Source organism: Watersipora subatra, chromosome 8 (genome assembly GCF_963576615.1).
Source record: "Watersipora subatra chromosome 8, tzWatSuba1.1, whole genome shotgun sequence".
NCBI lineage: Eukaryota > Metazoa > Bryozoa > Gymnolaemata > Cheilostomatida > Watersiporidae > Watersipora > Watersipora subatra.
In genome coordinates, this window is record NC_088715.1 from 52,859,023 (window position 1) to 52,871,098 (window position 12,076).

The 12,076-nt window shown below is 34.3% G+C and overlaps 1 protein-coding gene and 2 non-coding genes across 3 annotated transcripts in view; 2 read left to right on the top strand and 1 right to left on the bottom strand.

The window, feature by feature from the left end:
* LOC137402719 (coiled-coil domain-containing protein 158-like) overlaps nucleotides 1–12,076 on the bottom strand; it is a 91,689-nt gene that overhangs the window by 19,801 nt on the left and 59,812 nt on the right. The window contains exons 18-19 of the mRNA XM_068089224.1: nucleotides 10,780–10,845; nucleotides 7,837–7,950 (exon numbers count right to left, since the gene is read on the bottom strand). Of these exons, the coding sequence (XP_067945325.1) occupies nucleotides 7,837–7,950; nucleotides 10,780–10,845 (180 nt within the window). The remainder of the gene's footprint in view (nucleotides 1–7,836; nucleotides 7,951–10,779; nucleotides 10,846–12,076) is intronic.
* Trnag-ucc (transfer RNA glycine (anticodon UCC)) lies at nucleotides 959–1,030 on the top strand. Its single transcript has one exon. It is a non-coding gene; the product is annotated as a tRNA-Gly (tRNA).
* Trnag-ucc (transfer RNA glycine (anticodon UCC)) lies at nucleotides 9,567–9,638 on the top strand. Its single transcript has one exon. It is a non-coding gene; the product is annotated as a tRNA-Gly (tRNA).

A 12,076-nucleotide genomic window follows, 5' to 3' on the forward strand; every position in this document is an offset into this window, starting at 1 on the left:
CAGATCATGAGAAAGTGCAATTATGGCGTCTGTAGTTGCAAAGAGACCGACAGAATAGAGCGTCGTAACACTGCAACTTAAACGTACTAGCTGATATCAACTATCACAATGATAAGAACTAGTGATGTCGTTTCGCATGAATTCTTTTCCGAACGTTTTAATAGCGATGAAGTTTTGTTAATTTTTATCTTAAAACATCATTGGCAATCAGATCACATCAAACATCAAAAATAAATGCTAATGATAAAAATCACCAATACTTTTGGATAAAATCCACTAAAATTTTATATGTTCATTTTGAAGGAAAATAGACAAGCATACAAATTTAAAACCAGTGTTTATCATTCTGTGTTCTACATTTTGTTCTGCATGAACAAACACCTGGTAACACTGTAAAAGCCCATTTGCCGATCGAATCCACTTGGATATTCAGAGCATTAGTGAATGTGCATAGTTACTTAGTGAGTATATACAATGATGTCTTGCAGCCAAAAGGTTTCACAAGATTTGGCACTTGAAGCTTGTGTTAGAAAAACTGCCGTTTTCATCTTGGAAGAGAATGGCGCTGACTTGTAAGGGAACTCACAAGCTCCAAAATTATTTAGAATTACATAATGACAGGAACTTTACTTTGGGACTTGTTGCTCTACTGGCTGCGTGTTGCAGCTGTGTGGCCCCCAAAAACCATAACTGGATGTATGATTGTAAAATCTCAAGCATACTTTTAACTGTTTTAGGTAAATTATAACCACAATTGTTTTTATTTTCACTGTATCCATGACTTACATGCAATTACGGATTATTTGGTAAAAATGGTTATAATAAGAATATTGGACTAATAGTGGAAGATCTTTAGAGCTTATCTCTATGACTACCCAAATGGCAATAAATCATTTTCATGTCCGAAAGTGATTTTAGCACGCATAAATTAGTATACACATGTTCCACTACCAATGCAGCGTCGGTGGTGTAAAGGTTAGCATTGTTGCCTTCCAAGCAATAGATCCGGGTTCGATTCCCGGCCGACGCACATCTTTTTTGCGGCTCAAATGAAACAGGGATGTCAGCAAATGTCACCTTGTTCTCATGCAAAATCTACTGTTAGCCACTTGTTTATGCTGAACCCCTCCTAATAGAGTTTATAACATAAGTTCTTAGCTGTTTTATACATAAATTTTGATGAAGACGACAGAAAAGCCAAATTGCAAACAATCATAAAACGTTCTTCTTAACTTGTTAATGTTATCGACAACGATGCTTTATTTTTATCCTTATTTCCATTTTCGTATGGAAAAGCCCATTTCCATTTTTTAACAATAAGAACAACGGGTAAGAACAGGTGTCCTTACCTGTTACAACAACTTCAGCTTGTTCTTATTGCTATCAGTAAGAACAGTAGAACAATTAGTTTTAAGACTCTTGTATGGAGCTAACTCTAAATAGCTGTGGCTAGACAGAAAGGAAAACTAAAGACAATTGTTAAGTTTTGACAAGTGTGTAAAGGACCTAAACCATATCGTTTTAGTTTTTCAACAAGAAACCAAAGTGGAAGAAACTAATAGGGCCATATAATTGATGAAAGTTGCAAAAATTTTAACATCTGTGATCGTGAATTATCCGAGAAAGCATGAAACATTTAGAAACCAATCAAAGGCTTATAACAATCTGGCTGAGCTAAAACCAAATAAGCAATCAACTGCTCAACAGAAAAGTTGAAAATAGCACTCCACATATATTGACATTGTCATTAGATCCTAGACTACAATATACTTTATCATAAATTATATTGAATATTTCCCCACACGCAAGTGTAAGTAACAGAAGAAAAATCCGATTAATTAATTTACTGTTAATTTATTTTACTGAATGATCACAAAATGGTGGAAAGATTTGAGATCAAAATTTCAAGAACAAGAAAAGTCCTAATAGACCTTCCCATTATTTGCCTTTACAACCTGCTATCACGTGCTCTAAATGGTGCACGTGTTCACTGACTCCGATAGTAGGTTGATAACTCCAAGTCTTATGAACTATGTTAACACTTGATGCCATATGACCAAGTGCTTCTTTGGCCAGTAACCGAAGCCAGGACCAGTAAACAACAAAAGATTTCAAAATTGAAGCTATTAACTTTTTGCATGTTCATTTGACATAAGTTTAGCAACAATGATAAATATTTAGAAACATGTTGGAAGGCAATTTTAGAAGAGCTGTTAGAGACCTACGACCAGAGGTGCAAGTCAAATAAAAATGAACCGCAGAATTACATATATGTTCTACTAATAACTAAGCGATTGCGATTCACTGCTAGCATTTTCTTGAAACAGTCAAAAACTCATCAAAAGTATGAGACGTCTGTCTTCTTCCGTTGAGCTAAAACTGTGAGGCTATGTAACTTTTTCAACAGTCTCTATACAAAAAGAAAACAAGCTTTAGTATTTTATTCTGTCTGTTTGGATTAGGCTGAAGCTACTGTCCTAGAGACAAGAAACAGTTTATATGTTATATGATTGTGTTGAGTAAATATCCATGGACTTAATTGAGCTCAATTTCCTGCTTCTGAGCAATGAACATAGCCATTAAAAAAAGTTGAAGCACATCAATTACACAAATACTGTTTCAGCTTATTCAGGTTCTCCAGTATCTTGGCTTTCAAATGAGTCATTGTTTGACATGGTGAGACAGACATTGGTTGGTGTTTATAGGTTTCCTCAGAGCTCTACTGCAGAAATGTTCAATGGTATAGGCTCGCAAATTGTGACGTCACAATTTTCATATTTGTGACGTATTTATATTTTCATATTCGCTTATATTTATCAACTATGATAATAACGCTAATGGCAGGCGAAGGTAGGACAACTCCAAAGAACCAATGAAAATGACAAAGGAATCAGTGTCATTAGCTCTCCATGTACAGATTATTTCCATGATAAATAACTCAGATTTCAAGCACCATACTATGTTTACCCGACGATATTATGCACTAGCCCTCTCTTTTTATTGTGATGTTGAGTGATCTCAGCGAAAGTGCGATTGACATAGTCCTAGGGCCACATTTCATTACCTTTACCAACGACAGTATACTTATTGAAGCATAATTAATTAACCTAGAACATGTGTTTGTATTGGTCGGGGTTAGCACGATCCCCGGGCATTGTTGATTATCTAGAATCCTGGTTTATTATTAGCGCTCTCTGGGTTTAACATTACCGATTGTCACAGAAATGCGCAGCCTAAATGGCAGCGAAAGGGATCGATGACCTAAAGCTAAATAATAATTATGACATCACATTGTGGTAACCGCAACCAAGTGTTTTTTATTGCAGGACATACTTTTGACAGCCTGTTTTTCATAGTTCTATTATTCTTTGTGTTTTGAATATAGGCTCATTCGAAAGCCAAGACTCTGATGTATTGAGATATATGATAAAAAATTATGTAATTTATGTGCTTTAAAGTCCACCAGTAGCCATTGAAAAATTGATAAGATTTTTATGACTTCAAACGGACCTCTCACTTCTGTGCTATGGCAACTGTAATACAGCTGTGTTCAAACTCATTTCAGCTGTTATTTAAGGGACGACAAACACACTGATGTCATTATTAAGGGTATGAGATACCTTTGTGCGGAAGATGTTTTTCTGAGTACATTAGTCGTCGACTTACGACTGGATTTGGTTCTGGCTGGTCGTAGAACAATTTGGACGTAAGTTGATTTTGTATATTCTGCCGATTCTGATCTAGCTTAAATGAATTTAGCTCACTAAACACACACTTGAAGGAAGTTTTAGTACACATGTAATTTAGTAAACTTCAAACTTGCAACTAAAATTTTATCATTTATGTGTTTCTGAATCCGTTTTTACCATAATGGATAACGTTGCACTCGCAGCGTATATGTCTTAATAATTTTGAGAGAAATTATTGTTAATATCGTGTAGCAAAAAACATTTGCCCTAACGAAAAAATAACAAAAAACTTGATGAAACTAACGGAGAATGGCTTATGCTACGCCTTGCACTGAGCTGCTTGACCCTCCCACAGACATGGTCGTAAAGACGGATGATCTGTATGTCGCATAGGTCAATGACTTACTGTAGTTCATGATGGTGAAAGCTTAAGTGCTGGTATATATTAAAACTTCTATGATAGCATATTGTACTTCCACAGAATGTGTATATATGTAAAAAAATGCAATATGGATTTCAAGAGGTCACATTACCTGATACCCATAACAATAACACAGCCTTTGAGTGGAAATTTTGTTGCGTAGTCGCAGAAGTGGTAGCCTATTTTCTAACAAATCTATAAATCTCTCAAAGTATGTGTGTTTGTGGATCTGCCATTCCCCCTGATTATTTTACCGATGCGGCCACGCGTTACGATGCCCCTGTTAAGAAATATTTTTTGTAAGGTTCAATTACTATATCCGAGGTCAAAGCCAATTCTTCTCACGCGGACAATTAAATTATCTCGAGTAGGAATAGCCTCGACATTATCTCTCCATTTGGTCAGACAAAGACAGTCCGATGTCTCACTTTTACATTTGTATCAGTATCGAGTGGTACCAGTATCGTCATATTCAAGGTTTTGACGGATAGGTTCTGCTGGAACAGTAGTCTTTTTTATGCACACACTTCTATGCAACGAGTTGTTATTAATAATTCAACATATTCAAGAATTTTATTTTGTTCTCCCATTTCATATTTTGTGTTATACCAAACCATATTCTAGTGTAATCGTAGAAAACCGACTCAATTTGGCTATTACTTGCTAATTATTTCACATTTACCTCTAAACCTTTTTATACTCATTTTATTTTTTAATTTATTTGACCTGCACGACTCATGATATGAAGGTTAAAGGTTGTTTGACAAAGTTGGAAAACCTTTACAGTTGTTTTTATTGTCTCTCTTAATTTATTTCAATTACACTAAACACCTTTCTCATGATATGTAGTTTGAAAGTTAGAATGGCAAACGTTGTTATATGTTAAATACAGATCAACTTTCAGACCAAAGAGTTTTTTATTACGCGGGCAACGACGGGTAGCACAGCTAGTAGGAAGCTGAAGTTCATTTTAGCGATTCATTGTTTAGCAATGCGGTCTAACACAGTATGTTAATGTTTTTTATTTTATTTATTTTTTACTGTCTTAAAGATGAACTTACACAAAATTTTAGTAAGAAATTATCAGAAAGTATCGATATTTTTTATCATTTATGATTGTCTATTTACATTTATTTTGTCTATATGTCTATTGCAGATTTTATCAGAAAGTATTTGGTATTTTCCCATCATTAGCGATTGTATTTTATCTTTTTATCTTATTTTATCAGCTACTTTTCTATCTTTTGGGATTGTTTTTGACGCTTGAGATGTTCCGACTGCCACGATGTTTCAATGTTGAAATTGATAAAACTTGATCGCAATTAAAATTCACAGAAAACAATTACGTGCGAAACGACGTCGCTAGTTGTTATTGTTGCAATAGTTGATACCGACTATTGCGTTCAAGTTGCTGTGTTCATCGTCTCAAATCTGTCGGTCTCTTTGCAACTATAGATGTCATAATCACATTTTCGCTTGATCTGAGCGTTTTAGGCGGAATCAAGTTTTATCGATTTTAATCGTGCGACATCCTGGTAATCAGATCACCTCAAACATAAAAACAAACGCGAATGATAGAAAAATATTAATACTTTCTGATAAAATTTACTAAAATTCTGTGCAAGATCATCTTCAATGACAGGGTTACATCCCTGAAGACCCAACCAATAAGCGAATCGTTAAATGAACTCCTTCCTTCAAGCCTCTGTCGAACCATTAAACATGAATATCCCATGAATACCATTGAACATTATACTTAGTAGTAAGCTACTGTATTGCATACATATACTAATGTATATTTACACTGTACTTCTTCACCTTTTTCTCTTTCTCTGCCTTTCATCGATTTTTTTATAAGAGTAAAATTTTAATATGTACATTAAATTTTACCTTTTCCATTTTAATTTAACTTTTGTGTTAGCACCAACATGTAAACACATATTCGGCTACCATAGAGTGCATTGCGATAGATGTTACTTATTTGTACCTATTCCTTGTGTTTACATTTTTGGTACTTCTCTTTTCATTTAGCATTTGTATGTACCATAAGTCTTTCATATAATGCTTCAACTACAGCAGATGTTAGGCTAGGACCCTATACTGTATGTGCATAAAACCGTTTTTGACAATTTTTCCGATTTTTAGCATGCCATTGTAAATGCAAGTCATCGCTAAACAAGTCGTTATGTGAGACCTACAGTGCCAGACAAAATAGTTGGGATGCAATTGTTGAATCGCCAAATTTTTACCTAACTTATTTTCTAAGATTTTTGGTAGTTTAACATCTAGTAACTATGCATATTTATATATCAATGGAATCCATACACTCTAAGGAACCAACTAATCTTGTTTAAAAGGAATATTTTAATCATCTCTCCACTTACCAAAAAAATTTTATTTTGAGTCAAATTTTAAGAAGTTTACTCAAACTCACTCACTGGAGGATTAGTTCATCTCTCAGACTCACTTTGAAGTTCTAAATTAACTCCAAAAGATGTTTGGTATTTTTTCAAGGCATGTTGTCTGTGATTGCTGCATTACTTGAATACTCAAGTTGGTCAGTTTTGTATAATTGGCTGTAAGCTGTTGAGAGAATGTCACTCATTCACAATGTCTATGCTTCAATATACGAAGTTTACCGTAGTGGATCTTTACAGGGAGAAGAACATGACAGTACGAGAAATTGTCGACAAATTTGATTGTGTTGTACAAAGTAGACTTTGGGATGTTTATCTTTGCTGAAATTTCTTGTATTGTCATGTTCTCCTCAATGAGAAGATCCACTACGGTAAACTTCGTATATTGAAGCGTAGACATTGTGAATGAGTGACGTTCTCTCAACAGCTTACAGCCCATTTATACAAAACTGGCCAACTTGAGTATTCAAGTTATGCAGCAATCACAGACAATATGCCTTGAAAAAATACCAAACATCTTGTGAAGTTAATTTAGAATTTCAAAGTGAGTCTGAGAGATGAACTAATCCTCCAGTGAGTGAGTTTGGGTCAACTTCTCAAGATTTGACTCAAAATAAAATTTTTTTGGTAAGTGGAGAGATGATTAAAATATTCCTTTTAAACAAGATGAGTTGGGTTCCTTAGAGTGTAAAGATTCTATTGATATATAAATATGCATAGTTACTAGATGTTAAACTACAAAAACTCTGAGAAAACAAATTAAGTAAAAATTTGGCGATTTAACAATTGCGTCCCAACTATTTTGTTCAGCACTGTACTTGCACTAATTTAGGCCTGCTTTGCCAAAATATTCCAGGCTTCGAATCAATTCAAACATTATTGTGTCTAGAATGCAATACGTTTACCTGATGTATTATATATGTGACATATTTGTCGTGTGTGAAGCTAAAATTTATGGACAAATAGCTGATTATGTGATTTACATGGTTTTGACTTGACAATTTTGTTTGTAAATAGTATCGAGCAATAATTATAAGGTGTTAATAATCACCTCCATCCATATGATACTACATACACCGTCATATGTTTCAGTTTATAAACTTTTTGTTACTGCAACCTTCAATTTACTATCTCGACTCTTCCGCAATAGGCTACTATTAGATTAGAAATTTTTAAAAACAAATTTGCTTAACTCACACAATAATTACCAATTTCTGTTTTTGTTTACCTTTTCTTTATTTCGGCATGTAACAAAATACGTCATTTTGCTGAAGATGACCAATGCCAATAAACAGTTATACCTACATACCTCTTTTAGCAGCATCGACTGACTCTTCTAACCAGCGTATTTTGCTTCTCAGGTCATCAGAATACTTCCTCTGATCTGTCAGCTCTATTTGCAGTTTGTTAGCAACATCGCTGGCTGAAGCATAATAAAATAAAACTTGATTAAATTAAAAAGCAAATTAATTAAAAAATAAATTGAAATAACGCCATAAAAATTAGGCAGTTAGCAAACGTTAAAATTAATCGGTTTACTGAAGACTAGTAACACATATCTGTACAAGTACATTTTGTAAGTTTGGAGTTGCCTTCTTTAGTCAAAAACAACTAAATATAGAACATCCAATAATAACAGTGAATTTATGATCTACATATGTTTAGATTTAAAAAAATTAAAACTTTACAGTAACCATAAACTAAATTTAATTCAAAACAATTACAACCTAACAATGAATTATAAAATACTCACAAATTGAAACCTCTGTAAAACAAAATTAAGCAATGAGAAATGTATTGATTAACAAACAAATACAATCTTCGATTGCCCAATTTACTGTATAATTTCCCTTCAACTATCTGGGTCAATTTACAGTAGGTGATCGAGATTATAGATTTGATCACAATACCCTGATTACAAAATTATTTTTCCACTAACAAAAACATTGTAATATTTGAGTCAATGAGTAGCAGTAAAAAGCGGAGCAAGTGTGACCTTTTATAAAAGAATGTATGTTTCCAAATGATATGATATTTAGTAACTAAGTAAACCACATCCAGTATTGCTCGGAGAAAGCAAGTTATTAAAATGAGCATTGTTGACAGGCATGTCATTAGCTAGCGAATTAAAAGGGCTGTCCTAGAATTAACGGAATATTTTAACGGTTAGTTGAATACATTTGAGCCATTAAAAGTGGGTTTAGATGATTTTCATGCTATAGATTCCATTATTGGTGCCCTATGGCTGAGAACTATAGCAAAGCAACAAGTGATAACGTATCGTAGTGGTGTAAACATGTTTTTAGAGATAATCAGAGTATTGGGAATAGCCAAATACATCACACAATACAAAATACAACTTATATTCATTTATATTATTAAACTAGATTCCAATATTATATTGATGTATGTACAAAGAACAATGCCCAAAAACATGTTTTAATAACATGCTTTGGTAGGTGTATTTAATTTTTAAAGGAAATTTAGTTCAATTTTTCACACAGCTTTCCATTCAGTTTATTTTGCTAAGAATTCAGTATCAGCAGGTTTTTCAATTTGCCACATACATGTACAGTAGACACTCCTACCGCAGCTTTCAATGTTATATGACCATTTAGTAATATTCCATCGATTAGAGAGTGACCTCATGACAAATCTAATACAAGCATTTTCAGCCTTCAATGAATAGATTTGTTATATGACAAGAACTCAGTCTACGCACACTAAATATTTGTTAAGATCCAAGGTCAAGGAATTTCATGGTGCATTGGAAAGCATGCATTTGTCTACTGCAATTCTTGCGCCTACTTTGCTCGGTTATCGGGTGTTATAAAAATGGGAAAGGTTAGGAATGGTGGCCCAGTCTATCACCACTTGTTTGCTACTGCAGTAGCATCATTAGACAAGCTGCCTTATACACTGAAGTGCAATACCTGAGGCCAGTTTATAAAAACACATTTGCCTAATTTAATTAGTTAAATCTGTGTGAATGTGGCAAAAGTTGCAGTATGAATTTATCGATGCATTTGGATGACATCAGCGTCGGTGGTGTAAAGGTTAGCATTGTTGCCTTCCAAGCAATAGATCCGGGTTCGATTCCCGGCCGACGCACTGGGAATTTTTATACTTTTGGTTGCTCAATGGTTGGGTGTGGTGAAAAAGTGTTTTTTTAGGGCAACATTTTGATGTGGAGAGTGATTATAGATGGAGCCCGCGAGATACGCAGTAGACACCACTACCACATAAATAACCTGTTCCTAGAAAGTTTACGCTAAAATCGTTAACGTTGTAATGAAATACATGCAAATTGCCCAATTCATTCCAAGATTGTCTCAAACTCGCCCCTTTTGTCCTTCAACAAAGAGAAATCTAAAATAAACTTTTAGTGTAATGATTGTACTGTAACTGCGATATTATTGGTTTGTATTGGTCACTTTCCCTTGTTCTAGGCATATAAAAATCAGCAGCACTCAAGTTGCAGAAGCAACCAACAACAGCATGTTTATAACTTAATTAGTTAAAAATATAGCCATAACACCTGAAGTGATTGCAGAAACTAACAATAGAGTGTCAACATATCGGCTAACTAGCGGATAAGATCACATGACCCGTGCTGTTGAAGGAGTTTATTTGAGTGTCAGAATCACTTAAATTTCAAACCATCAATCTGATGGTTTGAGACTTGTAACTATTTTAAAGGTATGAAACAGGATCTATGAAAAACCCATTGCCCCCTGATAAATTTTCGCTTAAAGATGAACGTGCACAATATTTGCGATAAATTTTATCAGAAAGTTTCAGTATTTTTATATCATTTACGATTGCTTTTGATGTTTGAGGAAAAATGCCGATGCTTTCCGATAAAATTTATTATTAATTTTGTGCAAGTTTATCTTTAAGTTTATTTCCTCTATTTTTAAGTTTTCTAAGTTTTTTATTTATTTTGTGTTTATATCTATGTTTTATTTTATTTCCTGGTTATGTTTTGTTGCTATATATCAGAGTGCTTGCAGCTTACTTGCCCGATGTGATTATTGACAGCATCTAGAGCAGTTTCAACTAAAGCAATCAGATAGTTAATATATTCACTATCCTATTCAGACAAGCTTGGCTGACTGCTAGTCAAGGGAAGACAACACTTGTCAGTATTTTACATGCCCGACGGATGCAAGTAAATCTGAGCCCTTTGCTGGGAAAAAGATAATGCAAAACTAAGGGATAAACGAGAGAGAAATGGTGAGTAATTTTATACCTTGTTTGTCAACATGTTCCTTACTCTTGAGGGCCTTCTTAGCCAGCCTGTAATCATTCTCTACAGCTACAAGAGAGACAAGAGTTCACTTGGGTTACATACAGAATATGTACGAATGGTTGAGAAGCTCTGCTTTGAGTGTACACGTGCTGTTTAGACTAGACTGCCTGTCAAATAAGCACATTAAAACTTTGTATGAAATAAAAACTATGTAATTTAATTTTAGAAAATCTAAAATCTAATTAAAAGGGAGAAAACCTCAATCGCATGGGCACCAGTTCTGAGCAATTGTTGTTCCAGAATCACAGGCTCAGATTTAAAATTTACGATTATACAAGACTCGGTAATAGATTTCAGCCTTTATCTTCTTTCCCTCCCCCATCAATCTAACTAGCCTAACAATTGCATATAATTTAAAATAATATATAGAACCATCTATGGTTGTTTAGAGCTTATAAAAGCTGATAACCCAGCCACTGGTTGAGACTGGTTACTTCAATTGGGTATTAGAGTTGCACATAACGAGGTAAAACCCTGCATTCACAAAAAATTTTTTTCTGCATTTCAAAACTAATTACCGATTGGACCAGCTTGCTAACAGAAAGTTTTAAAAACTTACTAGTAGTTGAAGTCGTTTTAAAAATTGTCGAACAGATACTGATTGGTCAAGTTTGCTTCAACAATTGCTAAACATCAGTCCAGACTAGGCCAGACATACCTTAAAAACTGTTAAAAACTTTTTATTGGGCACATTTACAAGTACAGTAAGTGGTCGACTTACGACTGCTTTTGGTTCCGGCTGGCCGGTCGTAAGTCGAATTGGAAGTAAGTCGATTCTGATCTAACTTGAATGAATTTAGCTTAGTACACACATACTTGAAGGAAGTTTTAGTATGTATTTTAGTAAACTTTAATTTTAACAAAAATTTCATCATTTATCTGTTTGATAATCCGTTTTACCATAATGAAAAACGCTGAGCTCCTCATGGTGAGCAATGTATATCTCTCAATATCGTATATAAGCAGTACACAAATCGCTAAAGTTTAATTTCGAGAGAAACTATCATTGATATCGAGTGGCGAAAACAACTCGCCCTAACGGAAAAAATAACGAAGAACAGCTTTTGCTACGCCTCACACTGAGCTGCCTGACCTTCCCGAGCCTGGTCGTAAAGTCGGGAGCATGTACATGTATGTCGCATAGGTCCTAAGTTGACGACTTACTGTACAAGCAACTAAACAGAAATACCTTGAAGCATTATCAAAGACACGCAATCAATTACAATCCCAAAATTAA